Source organism: Adiantum capillus-veneris, chromosome 14 (assembly GCF_014529385.1).
Source record: "Adiantum capillus-veneris isolate H3 chromosome 14, ASM1452938v2, whole genome shotgun sequence".
Taxonomy (NCBI): Eukaryota; Viridiplantae; Streptophyta; class Polypodiopsida; order Polypodiales; family Pteridaceae; genus Adiantum; species Adiantum capillus-veneris.
The window spans coordinates 69,133,656-69,157,222 of NC_140944.1; the positions used below are offsets into that span (position 1 = coordinate 69,133,656).

Sequence of the window (23,567 nt, forward strand, 5' to 3'; positions counted from 1 at the left end):
GCTTTCCGCATAGCCATGGCTTCTTTCAACACACCAATTTTTGGCACATGCAAGAGTTTTATTGCTGTGGCAGCTGCGCCCAGGAAGGATCCCGCCGCTCGCCAAGACGCAAGGATCACAGCTTTAGAGGTTCGGTTCCAAGAACTCTCTTTGGAGAATGCTGAACTGAAAAAATGCTTGATTAAGCTCGAGGACACAAACGCTAAGGAGAGTGAAACTTTGCTCGCAAAGAAACTTGAAGTTGAAGCTTCTCTCACTGAGACTGTCAAGACAGCCCAGAAAGAAGCCAATGAGGCAGCGCATAAAAAGATTGACTACGAAATACAAGCTGCCTTGCAAGAATGCCGGATACAAGAATCTCTTGCCCTAAAGATTAGGATTGGAGGACTCCCCTCGCCATGGTGCACTGAGGAGGATACCCTCGAAGAATCCATCATCAAACTCAATGACTTTCTTCAACCAGTCAACATCGAGCCTGACACTATCTCTTGGATCAACGACACACATAGGCGTGTGCCCCATGGCCAATGCATCCTCATTTTCAAGAACAAAGAAGAACGGATGAGGTTGCTACGTCAATCCTATCATCTCAAGGGGAAAAAGTTTTGGATCGCCGAGGAATTGACTACAAATCAACTCCAGCGTAAAGCAAGTGAGCTCAAAAAGATGCATGAAGCTCGTAAATAAGGTCAATGGGAAGTCTATCGTGGTGGTAAAGCCATCATTCAGGAGTTTCGAACTCCCAAGCCAGCTCCCCCTCCACATGACCCCCATTAGGTTTTGTTTTGTTTCGTTCTTATCCTTTCCTTTTCCCCCTTTTTCCTTTACCCCTGCTTGACCCTCAGTCCCTAACTGATATGTATCTAACGCTTCCACACCGAAAGAACATATGTAATGCTTTTGTTTTGGTCCCATGGGTCATATCTGACCTCCGTGGACGATAATTAAATATATCTATCTATCTATTTATCTCTCTTTGTACCTCCCTCCCTCCTCTTTGCCATTTTCAATTCATGTTAACTACTCCATTATCCACCCTTTGCCACCACAAACATGCAGAAGCCAGCGAGTATGACGGGCAGGGTAACAAGTGGACTCTTCATTAATCTCCTTACGCATGACAGGCGGGGGACGTCCTTGAACCGTAAGGCCAGCCATGTCTAGACCTCTTGTAATATGGAGGAGTCTCCCAATATTAATAAACATACTCCATGGCACATCTCCAACAAGCATCGAGTCCCCTTCTTTGTCTTCATAGGTCACTACAAACTCTAAACCTTTCAAGAACTGAGCTCCATAACCACCATTAGAGTTGCAAAACATGTCTTCTAAAGCCAATAATAGGCCATCATAAGATTTGCAGGTACTGAGATCCACTTTGCAACCGATCAGAATCCCATACATATTGACCTTCACATAAATTGTTGACTGACTACTATCACCTTTCGCAAGGGTGCTCTTTCGATAGGATCGAACAGGGGCAAGGGTCATTGCAAAATTTAAGGTCAAGCTTGGAGTTGCAAAACGATTCATTATCTCCCCCCCCCCCCCCCCCACATTGTAGCAATTGAAAACTCCTTAATAGCTTTGGCCAGATACGGGTCAATACGAGCCGATCCTTCAAAGCTCTCTCTCTCTCTCTCTCTCTCTCTCTCTCTCTCTCTCTCTCTCTCTCTCTCTCTCTCTCTCTCTCTCTCTCTCTCTCTCTCTCTCTCTCTCTCGTGGGCGCTCGCGCCCAATGAGGCCGCTTGCTGAAGAGGATGACGCCCTCTCTGGCGCTTAGCGAGTTGGAAGCTAAGTTGCATTGTATGTTATACGGTGTATGTATAATACGCTTTAAACGGACGTATTATATGATACCTATTTTTATTCGATCATATTATACAGTGCCATACCAATAAAACCACCGTATTGTATAATTTATTAGCATTTTGATCGAATAATATTTTGATCTATATATTAGTTCGATCGAAATATCATTCGATCAAAATAATATTATGATCGAAATAAGCTTCTTTATATACTGTAAAAACGGCTTGTGTTGCTCATTCCACTGAGCTCTCTTCTCCTTTTCTCATCTATACATGAGCCTCAACAACAAGAAAAATATAAAAAAATCAGTTTTAATGTTATTGATTTTTTTAATAGAAATTTAGAGCTTTAAACAAAATGTGTTTTTATGATTTGGAGTTGATTTTCTTTATCTGCTCTGTGTGAAGTATATCTTACACTGAGAGGTAAATTAAATAAGGTAGTTAATGATTGCTTGCATTGTGTAGAGGAAACTCACACTTGGAAGTGATTCAATAAAAGTAAAGTTAGCTGTTTTTTGCTTTGTGTTGAACTATGTTCACACTTAGAAGTAACTTAAGTTACATATTTATAGTGAGGAGTTACTTGTTGTGTGTTGAATCATGTTCACACTTGGAAGTAACTTAGGTTAGATTTATCTAATGATTGTCTGTCACATGTAGAGTAGTACTCACACTACAGACAATCTAGGTAGATTAAATAATAATCTCTCTCTTTGTGTAGAGGTATTCTCACACCTAGAAGAGATTTATAGAAGTAGTGAATTTTGATTGCTTGCCATGTATAGAGTTACACTCACACTTGGAGGTAATTTAGATAGGTTTTTAAAAATAACTTGCTATGTGTAGAGTTTACTCACACTTGGAAGTTATTGAGATAGATTAAGCGATTTATTTATCATGATTCAGGTGTAAAGTGAGTATTTTTGGTTTCTATTAATTAAAGAGGTTGAAAACATTGATAAATAAAGTAATGTAAATGGTATGAGAGTTTGATTTTAGATGTGTATTTAGTAATTAGTTTTGTTTGAGTTTGCAGATCTTAAGAAGGTGGTGAAAAGATATAAGTGGAACTACGTAGACGACATCAAAGTGGAAGGATATGAGTGGAACTACGTAGACGACATCAAAGTTGAAGTGTAAGACCTACGGCCATAAATTTAGCGGAAATGCGCACAGGATAAAAGAACATGTGTTCAAAATTCTTCGAAACGTTTTAGCTTGCAAAAATCCCCCAAGAGGTATTGAAGAAAATTTCCCAAGTGGGTGTTCAAGGCAAAGAGAGCACTTCTTGAAGGCAAAAAAAAGGGAGGTCCCAAAATGATGGCTCCATCTATGGCTAGGGACATCGAGATGACACTCGAGAATGATCAAAATCCTCCCTCTACCCCTACTTCAGGTCAATGAGGGCGTCATTCATCCTTTGCTGGGGATTGTAGCTCTAATCCTACCGGAAGCTCTGCTAACATAACCCGAAGTGAAGCATGGACTGAAGGAGAATCTGCATCAAATGGTCATACTTTGCATCAGGCATTTGGTAAACAATGGCTGCTTGAACTCAATCTTAAGTGGACACAAGCATTTGTTGCATGTGGATTCCTTTTAATGTCATTCGAAATCCTATCTTCAAAGATGCTTTAATGAACACAACGAAGAAGGGTTTTGTGGTACCTGATTATAATAAGATGCGTACAGAATACTTAGATAAAGTAAAACCTACATCAGAGAATATTTTAAAGCGCACAACTCTTGATTATGTGCCACAATATGGATGCACAATTGCTCTACATGGTTGGATAAATTGTCAAAAGAAACCATTGATTAATGTGATGTTGATTTGTCCAAGAGGTTCCATCTTTCTTGAGGCAATCGATACATCCTTGAAAGAGAAAACCAATGGATATCTTGCTGGTGTGTATGAGCGTTCGATCAGAAGGGCAGGAGGACCTAAAAATGTGACAGCCATTGTCACGGATAATGCATCTAACTACAAAGTAGCTAGAAAAGCAATTGAAGCAAAGTATCCTGAGATAACATGGGTTTCATTGCTGCTCACACTTTAAATCTTTTCTTAAAGGACTTTGGGAAAGTTCCTACTATTAAAAAAACTCTTCTAGATGCAAACCACTTGGTGAAGTTTATAAGAGAGCATTCATTTTCTTATGCTTTGTTCAAAATAAAGTCCCCCACCAAAAGTTTACAGATTTTTGTGTGACGTTTTGCAACAGCATGTTACGTTCTGTCAACACTGCAGCAGGTTAAAGCGGCCCTTGTTGAAACAGTGGCAGATAGAAGATGGGACATTTGGCTTGATAAATATCCCAAGTATGAACCTGCTCTACAGCCAATAGCTATCAGCTTGTAAACTCTCCTATTTTTTGGAGGAATGTAGAAAAAAATGATACTGTCACAGAACCCTTCACTCATCTAATGCGATTAGTGGACAAGGAAGCCTCTATCTTTGGATGGGTTTACTGGTACATGCATGAAGACACTCGCAAGTTAAAAGACTGTACATCTTATGCAAGAAAAGTGAAATCCATGATGATGTCGTTTGTCAAAAGACGATGGGAGCAGTTGCATACTCCTTTGCATGGAGTAGGTTTTGTTTTAGATCCTAAGTTCTAGATGCACGAGCAACCTTCAAACAATGAAGTGATCAGGGATTTCAAGAAAGTGTGTGCTTACCTACTAGGCAATGTGGATGGACATGTGGAATACACACGGAAGACGACATATACTAGCAGAGAAAGAATGTTTGGGGATCCTTGGCATATAGATGCTATCAAGACAATGAGCGCACCAATTTGGTGGAAAGAGTACGGTGGAGAAAAAGTGGAACTTCAACATGTGGCTGTGAGAGTATTGTCTATTGCCGCTTCGAGTGGTAGCTGTGAAAGAATTGGTGGAAAGAGTACGATGGAGAAAAAGTGGAACTTCAACATGTGGCTGTGAGAGTATTGTCTATTGCCACTTCGAGTGGTAGCTGTGACAGAATTGGTCTTTGTTTTCTTTCTTGCATACTAAAAACAAAATCGATTCCTAACGAGTTGCAGATTTGGTTTATGTATTTTCTAACATGCAACTTATGCACAAGCCAGCAAGGTTAGCCACACGTGCCACAGAAGAAAGCTTCGGGCGCTTTCAAACACACGAAGCAATTGCAAATGAGCTCAACTCCGATTGATGAATTGGAATGGAACCCGAAAGATATTGATCCAGAATGTTTAGATGTTGAAGAAATTGATGACATGGTGCCTGTGACTGAGGGGATGGATGAGCTATAAAGTTTGTACTGTATTCTCTACCAATTTGAAAATGCAAAAGTTATGTAGCGTTTAGCTTCAAAATCTCTTTCTCTCTCTCTCTCTCACTCACTCTCTTCCTCTTTCTTTGTCTCCCTTTCTCTCCATCTACTCCATATCATTGTCAAAAAGAGAGGGAGAGAGAACAAAACTTACACAATTGTAACAACAATCAACATGTTCATTTGTTGCAATAAATAAAGATTTACATACGAAAAAGAGGTTTTTGTTACAAATCTTGAGATTTAAGATACAAAAAGAGCTCAGTATTGTGAGGGAGAGTTAATTTAAATCATGGGATGCATCTCCTAAAAGTTCAGATACACAAAATTCTGATTGGCCAAATGAATCGCTTGCACCCGCGTTGCCCATCTCTTGCACCCATGTTGCCCATCTCTTCTTCATTAACATGCCCATACTTTGCCTCGTACCATGCAAACTTTCTTTGTAGATCTACTATACGAGCATGCAACATGGCTGGGGTCTCTTCTTGACTTGCCAAATCCATGTCTTGGGTTGCAAGCTGCTCAATTACCATGGTTTCTTCGGGCAAGTATGTATATCCTCTCTAGCAAGGAGGGTCTTCTTGATTAGCTTCCCATGCATGAATCTTCTCGACCGGGCGTCCTTTGCCAACACCTCATGTAGTGAGATGATCGTTCCACTCAACTTTAAGCCACAATACATAGTAGCAATAGCATTGTTGTACAAAGTAAATTGCCACTTGATTATTGTTTGGTGGAAATCTGTACACTTGGATAAATCTTGCAAGGATATTTCTTGCGAGGACAGTGTGTTTCAAATCTAAAACCTTCAAGGGAGCGGAAGGTTTAGCATTTCCACTGACTCAAAATAATGTGTTCGTACGAAGTGATTCGGGCATAGCTGTCTGCATTGTCTGTAATTCAGTGGCTCCCCTTGAAGTTGTGATTCGTCTTGTTGGGTTGCAACCAAAGCGTTGAGATCTCCTTGAGCCACCCGAATCTCTTCCTCATTGTAAATTTGATGAGCCAATGCATGATTAAGCAAAGGATCATTTGGCTGCTGTGCATTCTGGTCGGCAACAATATCTTCCATAACTGAAATGCAAAATAACAAACTTTAGTGAAATAGGTCTTAACAATTGGAAAAGAGAGTTGTTTTAGAGAATTGAGCGATCCAACTTGAAATACTTTAAAACCTCAACTTGAAGAACTTTAAAGACGTAATTGAAAAAATTTAATGAAACACTTTAAATATCACCACGCTAAATATCATCACACATTGCACACCATTAATGTCAAAAAAGTTGATTAATGGTTTAATCATCAACAGGCCTCAAGCTAGATTCGGTTACAATATGATAGACAACATTATGGCCTCCATTCAAACAAAGGCTTAAATCCCATATCTTAGGTCTATCTAAGGGTTTGGGGGATTTTCCACTAGCAAGATGTTTATTTACATTTCGCAAAAAAATCGTGCTTGAGAACCTTAGCGGGCTCTGGAATACACGCAATCGCGTCTAAGAATATATGAGAGACTATATATATCAGATGCCTTGGTGAATGGAGGAGGATTGGTGCTGATATTTCAGGGGCAGTCCATGGATAATCTCGTTCAAATTGATCTCTACATTAAGGGGTGAGATTTGGCAGCTTGGAAAATGTTGCAGATGTGTTTGATGGTGTCCTTTGCCCCCAGTCCGCAATGCCAGCATACACTCCTCGCTTGCCAAAATGAAGTAGAATATTTCTAGTATGTAAATCATTGTGAATGAATTCATGACTTTGCACGAATTTAATCGTCTGTAGAAGAGCATTACAGATTGGCAAAATGTTGTCTGTGAACTGCTGTACAGTTCCACACGTGTGTTGGAACTCTCTGATTGCAGGCGTGCTTCCATCATGATGACATGCCTGAATCCATTGCTGAAGATGACCTCCATTCCAAAGCTTGAAGATTAGCATAGGTCTTTTGCTATACCAAACAAGAGCACGAGGCAATATCATGCCACAATGCTGAACAGTTGTAGCAGTTGCCTCCTCTAGCACGATCTGTAATGTCCTATTGCTTCGTATTTGGTCTTTGTATATCTTTGCCGCATAGATAGGATCTTTGAAGAGAGGATGAGCCACTGATACTTGTTTCATATTTGCAAACATCCCTCGCCTAATTGGGGTGCTTGCAAGTGAAAGATGGAATGCTCCCCAAGTAAGTGTAGGACAGGAGGACATATCGTATCATCCAGGTATACAACTAAGGGTTGAGTACCTAATGGAGGAGGTACATCCTCTTCTGTCCTATGACGTTTTGAAGAGCCTTCAATCTTATCTTTGCTCTTCAATTCTAAATGTAGCTCTGCTACAAGATACATTCACTCTTTGATTCCAGGTTTGGTTTTGATTTTTGGATGAACCATACTTTCAAAACTTCTAGTGACCTGGCCCAATAATTGCTTTACCGTGTTATGCATCACTCCAGTAGTGCGTAGAGCTGGGTCAAACGAAACTGGGAATGCACTAAACAGATTCAGCCAACACTGTTCCACAAGTTCAATCGCAAAATCATTGAACTGTTCCTGCAGTGGATCAAATGCTCATCGCAAATGATCTTGAAGCTCCATAGAGAGACAAAATCAGAGCATCACTAATGATTTTGTGATGCTGACGCGTTAACTTTGTCTCTACCATGACTCAAGCCTGAAAATACATGCAACAAATATAAGTAAGGTAAATCTAGAATAGATAAAAAATTTGACATATATGATTGTACATAATTCTAAACAAAAACGTTTCATGGACAATAATAACCTCCAGTAATGAAAGATCGAAACATTTCATGCACCATAATAACAACAATAATGAAAGACTTTAAAACATATATAATTTTTCCTTGCAGTGTGATGTAGTGGTCAACAACAATCAAAGACGAAAAAACATATAATAACAATCACCTTGCAGTGCGAAGTGGAATTCAATAGCTGCGAGGGATGAAGAATGAATACTTCCAAACCTCTCTCTACAGTGCGACACGGTGGTCAACAACAACTAGAGACGAGGAATCTATTAAATCCAATCAACCTAAAGTGAAATGCGATGGTCAAAGCATTCATGATTGAAGGATGTAAAATATATATCTCCTCCTTGCAGTGCGACACGATGGTCAACATCAACCAGAGATGAAGAATCCATTAAATCCAATCTCCTTGTACTGCGACGCACTGATCAGCAACAACCAAGAACGATGGATTTAATAAGTCTAAACCTCTCCCTATAGTGTGACACGGTGGTCATCAACAACTAGAGACGAGGAATCTATTAAATCCAATTTCCTTGTAGTGCGATGTGATGGTCAGCAGCAACCAAGGACGATGGATTTAAAAATTATAAACCCCTCCTTGCAGTGCAACATGATGGTCAGTAACAACCAGAGACGAGGAATCTATTAAATCAAATCTCCTTACAGTGCGATGCGATGGTCAGCAACAACCAAAGATGATGGATTTGATAACCCTAAACCCCTTCCTGCAGTGCGATACGGTGGTCAGCAACAACCAGAGATGAGGAATCTATTAAATCCAATCTCCTTGTAGTGCGACGTGATGGTCAGCAACAACCAAAGACAATGGATTTAACAACTCTAAACTCCTCCCTGCAGTGTGACACGATGATCAGCAATAACTAGAGATGAGGAATCTATTTTTTAAAATCTGATCTTCCAATAGTGTGACGCAATGGTCAATAACAACTAGGAAGAAAAGATGTAAGTTAGCTAACTCCTCCCTGCGGTGCGACTTGGTGGTCAGCAACAACCAGGGACGAAAAGTCTAATTGAACAACCTAAGCTACTCCCTGCAGTGCGACATGGAGGTCAACAACAGTCAAGGACCAAGCGTCTAAATTCTAACCCCCCTTGCAGTGTGTCACAAGGATCAACATAGTCAAGGACGGGTGTCTAAACTTGCAGACTAACGATGAGGTGTGAGCAAAGCTCCACAACAACAGTGTTAGCAAAAAAATTGCAAAAATAAATAAATAGAAAACAATACAAAAAAAATTACCTGCTTCGTCTGTCTCGATGCGGGTTGCTCTGCTCGCTGTGTACCTGCTCTCTCTCTACTACTCTCTCTCTCTCTAACAACTGTCTATACCTCTCTCTAACAATCACTATCGCGACAATTCGTTCTAACTGCCACGACACCTTTTGTTTATAAGTCCAAAAATATTTCGATCAAACTATTATTCGATCGAAATATATTTGGATCGAAGTACATTTTATTCAGATAAACGCGTATAATACGGATATACAGCGTATAACTAGGTAATATACGTACAATTTTTAATATAAGGGCGTATAAATGCAACTTAGGTTGGAAGCGCATGTGCAACACTCAACACTCCCAATGAGGCCTTAGTGGAGAGGATGGTGCCCTCCATAGCGCTGAGCAAGTTGGCAGCACATGTGCGGCACTTGTTGAGTATTGCCAATCCCTTTGTGAAGCATGTGGTGAAACTGAGGTAGAACTCCGCCTACCGCTACGCCTTTGGCTCCTAATTAGTGATGGTGGCAATGTGCCTCTGAGGCAGCTAAGTGATATTGTGCCATCAAAGCTGGGAAGAGAGCCTTTATAGAGTATCTATTCATTTTTTGGAGGGCTCAAATGTCGGGGCCTCTCTTGCACAATTTGCCCAACGAGTGGTAGAGGTTACCCCAGGAGTCATGCACAAGCTGTCGGGGGTGAAATCCACACAAGGGTGCAATGCTGTCGGAGTCACTTGCTTGTCATCCTCCTTTTGTTGCCTAGAGAGGTCACTCAACAACTCTTCATCGTTATCCTCTTTGTGTCCTTGCCCTCAAAGATTGCTTGTCCTCGGTGGAATTAAGGATCCTAGAAATGTAGGGACCTTATTATGCACTTCTCCAACCTTTGATTAGGATGGGGTCTTCCTGTTGAATGGCTGTTGTGACCCGTTCAATGGAAAGGCTGTGTGGGCATCTTGAGGAGCTTGCTTCTGGGTTTCCATAGCATGTGGAAAATGGAATCAATTTCAGTCCCTTGCAAAGACAAGAAAGATGGTGTTTTATGCAGGTAAGGCTCAACATAAAACAGACTGAGTGGCTTCTAACCAAGAAAACTATGATTAATGGGCACAAAAAAGAGGAATAAATGTGCACATCTGCATCAGAAGAACTTAGCAACATAAACGAGGAGTCGTTATGCTTGATTTTGGGTAACAAAAAACAAGGTTTATCAGAAGAGGCCAGATCAGTCTCTTCCATCTCTCTCTCTCTCTCTCTACATATAATATAATATATATATATATATATATATATATATGTAGAGAGAGAGGGGGGGGGGGGGGGGGGGGGGGGATAATGAAAAAAAGCTTGCTCCAAAATCAAGCGAACTTTTTTTTTTAAAATTGCTAAATTGAGCAAAAATCCTCCAAAAGCTCCCTCCATTCCCATCCACATGAAATAAAACCATGACTAGTGTGTGACTGGCACATTGCTGCGGCCAAGAAAAGCATGGCCATTGGATCACACACACACACACACACACACACACACACACACACACACACACACACACACACACACACACACACATTGATGAGTGCGCAAATGCGTGCGTACGGAAGTGCGCATGCACGGTAGCATGCAAGAGAAGGGAAGAAGAGAAATGGGGAAGGGGGAGATGCACAAGCAGCCACTGTGTGGGTTAGTGGAGTGAAGAGAGTAAATACTCTACACCCCTTATTCTATATATGAATAAAGAATAAGGGTCAGTGGTCAGTGGTTAGTGGGTGGCGGGGGCATTGGGCGCCCAGACCGGGGTGAGGCACATCGCCTTTACCCCAACAATCTCCCACTTAAAGGCGACTGTGCCGATAAGGGGATCGTACTAGCTATCTACTAGTATATACAAGATGGTAGGGGAGAGACTTTCTCAGCCTACGCCCACTGGCTCACTCACTCAATCTACATGCAGTGGCATCGGCTCTAGGAAAGCGTGTAAATCCACGCTAGAGCCTGCATGCAAATCCCGTAGACATAGCTGTAAAGTCTGCATAGCTCCACGAAGCGTCATGCTAGCATCAGTCATAATCGAACGAGAAATCCCCGCTGCAAATGCTCCCACCGCAGCTACTAAGTCGGGCCTCAACACTAACAAGTCGAACATGAGACGCCCAAACGCTGATGAGATCTGCGCAATGCTGGCTCTGTTAGCCTCATCAGTGCTATATGCATAAACGGCACCATCAGGAACACTCATCATGTATGGGTGTGTCACGTCTGACACTCGAACATGCATGTCCTTATTGTCCATAGGTGGTACCATGTGTCCTGGCAACTCATCATCAACATCTAGCATAAGCATATCAAAGAACTCCATATCCGTCATCTCGGCATGTGCCTCTAGGGAGCAGACCCGCTCTACCTCTGTCTGCACAAAATCGGATGACGCCTGCTGTGTCTCACTGGAGCAAACCTGCTCCACCTCTACTGCTACAAAGTCTACTGACATGTCTTGCACAACTAAATGCTCTGTCTCTGAAGCATACTGGAGCTCACTAGCGAAGGAGACTCGCCTCGTCTCTCGATCATCACATGTGAGTGTAGTAATTGAGACTATGCCGTCTCGTACATCAGATACCTGTAGTGGAGACACAACATAAGACCTAGCTCCACGAGCTATCACAAGTCTACCCAACTGCATCTGGAAAGACTGCTCTTTAAGCACAGCCCTGCTGTCGTAAGCATATCACCGAGATCAAACTCTGTGCAATCCCGGGAACATAGCGCACATGTGACAAAGTATAAAATGCACCACTGGGAAGTAATAAGCATACATCTCCAGCACCCTCTATGTCATGTATTGAACCATCAACCAAGTGCACACGTCCAAGACTCCCACTAGCAAAATTGCTAAACCAGTCATGACAAGGTGTGACATGGAATGATGCTAACTTGTCGAGCAACCATCGGGAGCTGGTGCCACCTATGGACGATAGATATCCTGGGTGTAAGCTAGAGGTAAATGTGACATCACCGTCACTGGCATAAGAAGCCATCTCTCTAGCATCTGACAAACCTGTCTGTGCATCACGCATCTATCTCCGCTGCTGTCTCATGCGTCTAAAACAGTAGCGTCTAATGTGCCCTGTGTGACCACAATGCCAACATCGCATATACCTGGAAGAACGAGATCTACGTCTCCCATGTGTCGGCTCAACACTTTCACACATCATATTGTCAATGCATAAACAAATCACGCATCAACCCTATGCATCCAATGGCTCAACAATGCATACTCATAACCCGCATGCTATGGTCTCATGCTCGGAAAACTCATCGAGTGAGAACGTGCAGCAAAATCAAAGTCACCTGTAACCACTAGAGCATACCAACCAAACCTCACTCCTGCGAGAGTGGAAACCAATGGACCAAACTATCCAAATCTGTCAAGAAAACCTGTCAATGTGAGAGTCCAACTCGATCACAAACTGTCTCAAAAAACTATGGCAAGAATCCTGGAGAAAATCCGGTTGCTTGAAATGGTTGTGTACATGTTCCCAACATCACCTGAAATTTATTTGCCTCCCAATTATGCTTTACCTTGGCTTGACGTAACCATGGTCTCCCCAAAATAATATGATAATCTTGACTATGATCCTCAATATTTAACACTACTAACAAAACATCAAAAGACAAACCAGCCACATCCAATACAATACCTCGGAGTAATCCTACTGGCTGTACTCTTCTCTAATCGGCCATGCAAACTACAAAGGGTGTAGGTTCCCAATCACTAAGACCAAAGCGCTCACAAGCCGCTTGAGTAATAATATTCACTCCCGCACCTCCATCTGATAAGACTGTCGATATATGTGCCATGACATCTTACTAAAAACTTCGAAATGCGTGTATCCGTAATCCTAGTTGCCTGCAAGGGGACCGAATCAGCCCGCTCACCCTCAGCTACCGCAATATCAACTTCCATCTCATTCATTGCTTTGAACTTATGCCTTAGCAAAGCATTATGAAAATTTGGAACCAGTTTCAATAACGATCCCAATCGTACTTGTAATGGTGATTCTAGAACCTCTTTCCAAACAAAATCTCAATTATCTTCTTCCATGGTATTTTCCTTGTTTTGGACTTTCCCCTCTTTCTTTTCCAAAGAGGGAGCCGATGGTCCTATTGATTGCAATGGTGGTACTTAATGTGGCATCCAAGTTACAGTCTTTGTACATCCTCTTGAGTTGCCTAATCCGGGAGCTTAACATCGGGTGCTGGTACCACATTTTCGCCAAAACAAGTAATCAAGGAAACCACTGGGTCAGATTCGTCCATCCCCTCAATCTGAACCATAGCCACACTCGGCTACTTTCTAGCAGCACGTTCCTGTTTCTTCCAATCATATTCCATAGCTTCTGAACACTCTGACCGCCAATGCCCATCTCCGAAACAGAAAAGGCAGGTCCTGGGTCGATTAAGATCTTGACCACCTCTTCCGCGACTGCGACCCCCTCCTTGACCCCGTCTAACGGCTGGTCCTTGAAAAGGCGCCTTTGATGCATGAGCGTGGGCCAACGCCACCACATGCTCTTGTCCATGTCTTGACTGTTGTGACTACCATGTAGAAGAATCCCAACTCCTACGGCCACGACCATTGTAATAACATTCCACTGTATTATGGGTGTTGGCTATGCAAATTGCACACCATTTTTGATTCATTGCACACTCTGGAGCGGCATGTCTCGGATTCTGGCACTGAGTACACCACAGCTCCTTCAGACTTTTAACCACCGCCGAAGATTTCGCCAATCTGGATGGAACACCTTTCCCTTGATGCTGGGATTTTTTTCGAGGTGCTTCCTCCGATTCTTTCACCGAACTAGTGCTACCTGAATATGAGGATTCTGAGTATGCACTCTCCGACTCTGAACTATCACTGCCACTTCCCTGAGATTTACGATGATATTTTTTGCGATCCTTTTTCTTTGATTTCCTTGTGATTCCGTATCCTCTAAAGCCTCTCCTGCTACAATAGCCCTTGCAATAACATTATCCAGTGGAGTGGTTACCTTATCCACTATTGCCATAGCAGTTCTGATATCCTTATTGAGTCCTCACAGAAAATAATCATTCAACACCTTGGTTGTTGGCCGTTGTGCCTGAGGTACCCACTGCAAAAGCATCCAAAACTTTGCAGCATAATCCTCCACTGGCAACGACTTTTGACGTAACGTCCAAAGCTTTTCCAAATGTTGAGGGACCGTCTTTTCCATTCTGAATCAACACAAGAACTCTTTGGACCCTTCGACATACGCTTGAAAGTGATCGTCAGGATACTCTGACAGCCATTTTGTAGCTTTTCCTGAAAGTGTGGATTTAAACACCAATTGTTGATGGAGAGAAACCACAACGCCAAGATGATTCAATCCATACACTTTATTAAATTGTCACAAATGTGCATCAGGTTCTTCCTTTGAAAGACCTCAAAAGTGACTATACTTAATTTGACCACCTGCCACTGGATGCACCATAGTCCCTTGCCCAACTGTACCCCCTCCTGGAAAGAGCTGCCGAACAATAGGAGGTGGGGATGATGGCAATGAAACCCTAGGGTTGCTTACCGGAGTCAATGGTGGAGCAACATGAGTGGGTGAGGGAGAGCGCACGGCAGGAGGACATGACTGACTACGCGGAGTACGCCGTGCACGCCAAATACACCGACCACGCATCGGGCTTGGTGACGGAGACATGTTCCTCAGCCTGAGGTGTACAAAAAATGAATTCATCCAAACCACCTCTCCTCCGCGGTCTTTCCACAATTGCAACAATAGGGTCAGGAGGACCCTACGAGCTAGTGTGCATGCATGTTGATAGCAGGTCGCCCATCGCGCACGTGGTCGTCAGATGTAATGCCTAATGCTCCACAATGGAGCAATAAGCACTACGGGAATGGATACCCTCACACTTCCCTTACATTATATGAATAACAAGGTATATGAAGAGAGTAGCAGACAATACACAGGAACAAAACACCTCTTCTTCATTGATATGTAACATAACACAAAACTACATGAGAATGATATATTGATTGCATGAGAGATATCCACAAAGACTGGTATGTCCCCCCCCCCCCCCCCCAAAAAAAAACACCCGCTGCTCCAGTGCAGATCGAGAACGGTGCAAAATCCCGTCCTATCCCATGATATCCCATGAAGAACTATCCCAAAGCCGCATGAACTCCTAGTCTGCAATGTCCAAACATTCGCAGGACGGCAATGTGTGGCTTATGCCGTAACAATCAAGGCAGTTCAATTTGATTCATCACCATGGTTCAATGCCCCATGATACATCATAGTGGTTCTCTAATGGATTCATTGCTATGGTTCACAAGTGAGACTTAGTAGGTTCACTAGTAGTACTAGGTAGTACAAGAAATTTAGTCATTTATTTTATGTGAAGAAATCATTTTATGGTTCCTCTTCAAAATTGTCTTTATTTTGATGTTGTTGTCGTTGTCGTCATCTTCATGTGCTAAATTTTCATTGGTGATGTTGGTCTGTTGTGTTGAGGATGCAGCCCCCATGGCATGTGTCGTAAAGTACACATATATTGCAAGAATTGTGTACGTTGTGTGTGTGCGCATGAGAGTGCTTGTTGGGAAGGTCTTACCATATAAAATGGTAGTGTCTAGTCCCGTACACATTTTACTTTTGTGCATTGCATACATATCAAGGATAGTGTTTATTAGTACTTAAACAAAGAGTTTTGGTGTTCAAAAGACTTTAAGAAAAAAAAACTCGTGGGATTTACAGGTGGTTAAAGGATTTGTGGAAAATCTTTTGCAAGGGACCGAGAGCAGGCCTACAGGAATCCCTTGGTTGGGTAGATTGGGATAAGTTGGCGGGCCCAAAGTGAGTTTATGAAGTTGATTTGAATTCAGTTCGACGTCCAGATAATCGACCGTGGGATATTGCCTTTGGCTGTGGCTAGGCAGTCAATGGTGACACCTATTGCACTCGCCAGTAAGGTGAGGCAACACAAGTGATGCGGAGGGGCCTGGAGAACGATGCCGAGGGTAGATTGCAGCTCATGTTTGTTGTAGTGCTACGCACGGGTAGAGAGTAGCCAGCAGGAAGGTGAGGGTTTTAGTGTCTAGGAGGGTTGCGAGGTCTCCTACAGGTGGATACCAATGATGGGGCAATGGTTTGAGTAGGAGATTGCCTACAGCCTGTTGGGTTTGAAGTAGTTTAAGGTTTGGATAAAGGATGACTAATGGCATGTAGAAAGTATCTCAAGCCTCGAAGGCGGTGATGGTGGAAGTAAATGCTCCACAGTGAAGCAGGTTGCACAACAAAAACTGAAATCGAAGCTCTGATTTTCAGTGGCGAGCACAAAGGGTGGTTGCGGGAAGTTTGGTAGCACTAAATGGGGCTTTGATGGTGAGCTCGCTAACAGAGTCGTAGGGCTAGGCTATTGACAACTTTGTTGCTGAATATCGATGAGCATTAGGATCATGAAAATGGACCCGAATCAAGTTGCAAAGCACCTTGATGATAGCTTGAAATCCTTGTGTGGGCGCCTTGGCTCTATCTGACCTTTTTTGACCTTATTGCATCCTATTTATAGGGATATTCCAAAGGTGGTGTGACAAAAAAAGGTTGTTGAGCAATCATTCAATGCTTTAAAAGCAACACACACACACACACACACACACACACACACACATACACAATTTCTTTTGAACTATTGTTGTGCAGACATTACACAAGCTAAATATATACTAACCATGCAAAATTGACCAAGTGATTGATTGCACTAATGGAGTTTGATTTGAACAAGGAGATGCTCAACAAAAAGCTCTCAATGAGTGCTTCTCCCACACACAATTGATGTAGCGATTTGAGGCTCGAATAGAAAGCAGAATCGTACAAAATTCAATCAATAAATGAAAACTTCGACGAAAACATACACTAATTGCTACTAATTATGTGTTCTTTTCATAGATGAAGGTAGTGGCTCGCAAATGAACGTGTCCAACCTATATGAGAGTCAGAACGCAATTAGGTAGCTTATTACTACTAGTGCTCAATAGAAAAGAGAGTGATAATTGTGCAATTACGAGATCTAATAAGGCCTAGGTGGGAACCGTATGCTCTGATACCACTTGATGGGGTTAGTCAATGCGGAAGCGTACTCCCTAATTGCCAATGCTTAGCAGAAGTCCATGGAGGGTGAAGCGTTAGCTTAACCATGGTGTGAGGGTTAGGGTTAGAGAGATGACAATCAGGGTAAGCTTATGCCAAAAGCAAGAGCGGAGAGAGAGAGAGAGAGAGAGAGAGAGAGAGAGAGAGAGAGAGTATAGACACAATGATAGGACTCAAAGTGCAATGCCTTATTAGAAAATAGCCTCTAATATAGGCTTGGTGTTTACAATCATTGGCTAGAGAGGTTGCACCCTCTTGCTATTGGTCCAAGTCATGTTTTATCCTTCCTAGGTGTCTAGAGGGCTTTCCCACATGGTTGCCACAAGTTGTTCTAACCCTTACATCTCTCTCTCTCTCTCTCTCTCTCTCTCTCTCATGTGGGTGTCCCATGCAAGGTTGTAACGAATTTTTGATAGGTGCACCTCTCCTCTTTGTGCATAGCTTGTGCTCGAGGTGGTGAGAGAGTGACCATGGATCTACTGAGTGTCTGACTTTTTAGTGTCTCTCTGATGCCCTTTCATGTTGGGTCTATTGGAATCTTGTGGTTGCAACAAAATAAAAAAGTTTAGTGTATTTTTAATCGGCTCAAATTGTAAATCCCGGCTACATTCTAAGCTTGCCTTAAAAAAAACCAATAATTTTTTATAGTTTTAGTGTATATACTGACATTTCTTCATATTTCAACCCAAAAATGGAATAGTTTATTTGTGTCCTTATTTATTAAATTTCTTCAATCAGGTAAAATAGTATAAGTAGATAAAGCATTACTTATCCTTGAATTGGCTCCCTTTTTTTTGAAACAATATCTAATTGCTGGAGGACTGCAAGCTTGTTAGAAAAACTCTCTCTCTCTCTCTCTCTCTCTCTCTCTCTCTCTCTCTCTCTCTCTCTCTCTCTCTCATATGCCAGTGTCCCATGCAAGGGTGTTATAGTTTTTGATAGGTGCACTCTCCTCTTTGTGAAGAGCTTGTGCTTGAGGTGGCGAGAGAGTGATCGTGGATGTACTAAGCATCCATGTTTTTAGTGCCTCTCATGCCCTTCCATTTTGGGTATATTGGAGATCTGTGTTTTCAAAACAAAAGGGTTTAGTGTATTTTTAACCATCTAAAATAAAACCTAGGCTACGTTCTAAGCTTGCCTTGAAGAAAATCGATAAACTTTTGCAAGTCTTAGTGTAAATACCGACAATTCTTCAAATTTAAACCTAAAAATTGAAGAGTTTTATTTGTGCTTTTATTTATTAAATTAATTCAATTAAGAAGAATAGTATAAGTAGATGAAGCATTACTTATCAAAGAATTGACTCCCTTTTTCTTGAAACAATATGTAATTGCTTTTGGTTGGCTGCCAGGTTGTTGGTGAAACTCTCTCTCTCTCTCTCTCTCTCTCTCTCTCTCTCTACGGTGCGCCACATGAGGATGTAACAAATTTTTGATAGGTGCACCCCTCCTTTTGACGTCACATATTGTCTTTGGGGTGGTGAGAGAGTGACAGTGGATGTATTGAGCTTCCAACTCTCTACTTTCATCATGCCTTTCCATTCTTGGGCTATTTGAGGGCCATGTTCACAAAAAACAGGGGTTTTGTGTATTTGTGATTGGATAAATTTATAAAATCCGGGTTAGTTTGCAAGCTTGCCTCGAAGAAAACTGGGAAAATTTTGCAAGTTTTAGTGTAAATATTGACACTTCTTTGCCTAAATACCAAAGAGCTTTTATTGTGTCTTTGTATATTTCCAATGTTTGCAAAAAACCAGGGGTTAGTATATTTTTGACCAGCTAAAATTGGGAAATAGTAGATTCCAAGATTGCTTTGAGAAAAACTAGAAATATTTTGCAAGTTTTAGCAGTAAATTCTCAAACTTTGGCCTAAAAACCAGAAGAACTAGAGTATGAATAAAGGTTGTAGACTACTTGTACACTAGTCCCATATCATGCAAGCATGTTTCCACCTTATCATATTCATCAACCGTTACACCATTACATACAAGAGATTAACATATGTTCTTATTCTTAAACACGCAGTCATTCACTGACATGCGCTTTTTTTTGCACAATGTTGATTTTTGTCTTCAACTACAGCTTCCTTGACTTATTGCTGGTCACATCTTGTACACGCCCAATCATGGTATCCTCCTTGCTGATACATAACCAAAATATCACATTTCTTGTTGCTTAGTTCCAATCTTTAAAAGCTTTCACATGTCGAGGAGTAGGATTCTCCACGGGCAACATTGGTGCTCCTTCCTGCTCACCTTCAACGTCCTCCTAGTAATTTTTACCATCAAGAAATGGGTCATTCTAAACTCCCAAGCATGAAAGTTTTTCTTCTCTAGCTTCTTACTAACAATTGTTACCATATATATGTGGAAGTGGTGTATGAGAACACACTTAGGACCGCTGAGGCATTTTTTCCCTTACTCCCCCGTGCATTGTATATATGTCCATCAATCTAGGGCTATCTTGTCTTTGTACAGTTAACTAATATTAATCTCTGTTGTGTGCCTTGAGCTTCCTTCATCTTCTCCAAGTGGTGTGCGTTTCCCTGCAACCCTATCTCCAACAATTGGTATTAGAGCAAGTTGTGTCCTCTTGGGCTTAGTCGTGAGCATCACCATCATACACCTGCTCACTTTCTTAGATTTCACATGTCTGCTTAGATTTTCCATTCAGGCTCATTTCTGCCTCCGTTTCCACTATAGGTGGTACTGTGCAAGAAATTTCATCACCATGGCTGACAACAACACATATGTGTTCAAGATGTTTGTTGTTGAGGATAAATTGGATGGGGAAAATTAGCCAATGTGGGCTTACATGATGCAACATGTTCTTGTGTCAAAGGGTGTTTGGAATGTTGTGCAAAGAATTGACGAACATCCTTGTTCTAAGGAAGCAGACAATGTTGAGAATGTTGCAGGTTTGGTGGCATGGTTGCTATTACCATAGCTTTTTTTTCTATGGTTGAGCAAGCTCATTGGGATAATAGAGATGCACAGGCTCATGCATTGATTGCATTATCCATGAAGCACACTATTACTTCTCACATTCACCTTCTGAAGCACTTGTGAAGCATGTTTGTGAAGGCTGTATTTTGGGTAAGATACAGTGTTCAAATTTTCCAAAGAATGGTTCAAGTTGCAGCTTGTGCATAGTGATGTTTGTGGACCTATGCAAACTCTGTCCTTAGGCAATTACCTGTACTTCGTGACTTTCTTTGATGATTACTCCAGGCATGCATGGGTATATCCGCTTAAAGCAAAGTCCAAAGTGTTTATGTGCTTCAATCAATTTCTAAGTATGGTTGAAAATGTCTCAAAATGAACTATGGAAACCCTCCATTTAAATTGATGTGGGGAGCAAATACTGTTGAATTTAAGGCTGATTTGAATGCTACTTTCAAGATGAAAGATTTGGGGATGTTGCATCATTATGTGGCATATAGTTTAAGCAGTGTGATGCCTTGTGTCAAAAAATTACATAGATACATTGCTATGTAAGTTTGGAATTGAGGATTGTAAACCTAATGCCACTCCCATGGAAAGAGGATTGAAATTAAGTCTTCATGATGCTGGTGATCATGCCGATGTCACTCTTTACCAAACTATTGTTGGATGCCTTATTTATGTATGCTACACAAGGCCAGATATTCAATTTGCAATTTCACATGTCAACAGATTTATGCATAGCCCAGGCTCAGCCCAGGGTCTAAGAATTGGTAGACAATCAAGGATATCTTTCTCTACTTGAGTGACAGTTTACATCTTGGGTTGTTTAATCCCAAGGGGAATCATTGCCGCCAGATTTACATGCTTTTTCGGACTCAGTTTGGGCTAGTTGTTTTGCCACGGGAATGTCCACAAGTGGTTTCTATTTCATGCTCGACATTTCATGCATATCATGGTTGAGCAAGAAGTAGCCTATTGTGGCCACTTCCAGTTGTGAGGGTGAGTACAGGGAAATCTTCACAGCTGCGGTTGAGTGTGTATGGCTCAAACACCTTATCGCCGATTTACGTGTTGGATAGGAAACTACCAACATCATCTACACTAATAGTCATAGAGCATTGACAATTGCAAGGAACCTAGTTTTTCATGCTCGCACAAAGCACATTGAGGTGTACTACCACTATGTCAGGGAGAGTCTCTCAATAGGAGAGGTCAGCTTGACTTATGTGCCAACACAAGACAACCTTGTAGATCTTTTCACAAAGGCATTGTCTCATGATAAATTTGAAGCTTTCCAAGCTTTGGGCTTACTCCCTTTTGTGGACTAATCACGTCCGCAAGGCATGGCACTTCCCTATACTCTATGTGCCAGCTCTCATTCACCGCATCACTCCCAGGGGGATTTGTTACCACATACATGTGGTAGTGATGTGTGTAAACACACTTAGGACCATCAGGGAATTTTTTTCCTCACTAGGACGTTTTTTTCTCTGTGCATTGTTTATACGCGCATCACTCTAGGGCTATCTTATCTTTCAATTGCACATTAAGTATTACTACTCTATGTTGTGTGCCTTGAGCTTCCTCCATCTTCTTCAAGCTTTGTGTGTTTTCCTGCAATCCATTTCCAGCAACATTAGCGTTAAGCAGGCTTTTGGAGTTGTCTTGCAAAAGCTCCTACATACTACAAAAAAGGCAAGCCAATCAAAAAATGACATAGGAAAAATGGGGTCTCCTCTATGTTGGGCTTATTGAAAAGTTGATGCCATGATGCTATTTCCACCAGCCTTCATGTATCAAGTCTTGAACAAAAATAACCTCCCACCCCATGTGCAATACATTACTATTGCAGCTTCTCACCCTTGTGTGTCATCTGTTTCTATTTCAGCCTCTCACCCTTTTGTACCATCCATTCCATGTGGAATTGCTTCCCTCAAGACAGGAAAATGGCTACATGTGATCTACAAGAATCATATTCTTATCAATTGTGTAGAGTCCGTGGTGCATGCAAAGTGCAAGGGAGAAGAAGAGCCGAACACAGAGTGGGTGGAGCTCAGTGAGGATAACAATGCCTCACACCTCTTTAATCTATTGACTATATAGAATAAGGGTGGTGATGGGCTAGTAAGTTAGTGGGTGTCCAGCCAGTTGGCGTGAAAACGAAACAATCTCCCACTTGAAGACCAATGTGGCCCAAGTAGCCCATGTCTGTACAATCGTGAAGCATCATAGTGGCTTCACCCTCTCAATGCAATGTGCAAATGGCTCTAAGGCTAGGCTCTTTGTGAGAGAATCTGCAAGGTTGTCATCCATATGAACCCTGACTATCTTGATGCGCTTGCTAGCCTATATGTCCCGTTTCACATGATACCTAACCTATATGTGTTTTCACTTGGAGTTAAAAAAGGGGTTCTTTGCTAACGCAATAGCACTCTGACTTTCACAATGCAGCACTAGAGTCTGATACATGCCAATGTCTCCCACTAGATGAGCTAACCATACAACTTCCTTGCTAGCACCAAAACTGCAACATGGAAGATGAAGTGCAATCTTGGAGACATGATCTCCATGACATGCTTGCTCCAACAAATAGGAATACATAGCTAGACATGGATCTTCAACTATCCACACAACATGCATAGTCTGCATCCATGTAGCCCACTATAGATGCATCATTGTACTCAAAGCATAAGCACTTGCTTGTTGTACCCTGAAGGTGTGTCAGAATAATGTGCTTCACTACTTCCCAGTGCTTCCTGCAAAGATTTTCCATAAATCTTGATAACCACTCCCACTACAAATGCAATGTCATGGCGTACTGCCCATTGTTGAAGAATACGGCACCTTTGCCATTTCCACGTTCTCAACATCATATTTGAGAGCATCATTCTTGTTAGGTTTCGCATATGCCTGCATTGGTGTACTCAATGTCCCCCCCCTCCCCCCCACATATCAAAACGTTGCAAAACCTTGTAGATATACATTTTTTGAGATAACTCTAGTTTCCACGTTTTCTATCCCTCTTAATACGCATACCAAGAAAGTGACTTGCATCTTTCAAATCCTTCATAACAAACTACATGCTAAGTGATTTACTCAAAATGGAAATCTTATCTTCAGACTTCTCGACAATGAGCATACCATATACACATAAAGTATCATGATGATAAGTGAACCATCGTTCAACTTCCAGGTATATAAGTAGTGATATTCTTGGCTCTGTACAGAACCTTGGGACTACATGTACTTATTAAATTTTTGGTACCACTACCTTGAGCTTTTCTTTAGGCCATACAAT

At 41.7% G+C, this 23,567-nt stretch overlaps 1 protein-coding gene and 2 pseudogenes across 1 annotated transcript; 1 reads left to right on the forward strand and 2 right to left on the reverse strand.

The window, feature by feature from the left end:
- Window positions 1-1,020: 1,020 nt before the first annotated feature.
- LOC147442573 (auxin-responsive protein IAA3-like) lies at window positions 1,021-1,491 on the reverse strand. The gene has a single exon (XM_086529388.1). It carries the CDS (start codon window positions 1,489-1,491, stop codon window positions 1,021-1,023), a length of 471 nt encoding a protein of 156 aa, XP_086385514.1.
- An 8,029-nt stretch (window positions 1,492-9,520) lies between these two features.
- LOC147442574 (uncharacterized) lies at window positions 9,521-10,409 on the forward strand (annotated as a pseudogene).
- A 666-nt stretch (window positions 10,410-11,075) lies between these two features.
- LOC147442575 (uncharacterized) lies at window positions 11,076-12,351 on the reverse strand (annotated as a pseudogene).
- Window positions 12,352-23,567: the final 11,216 nt, after the last annotated feature.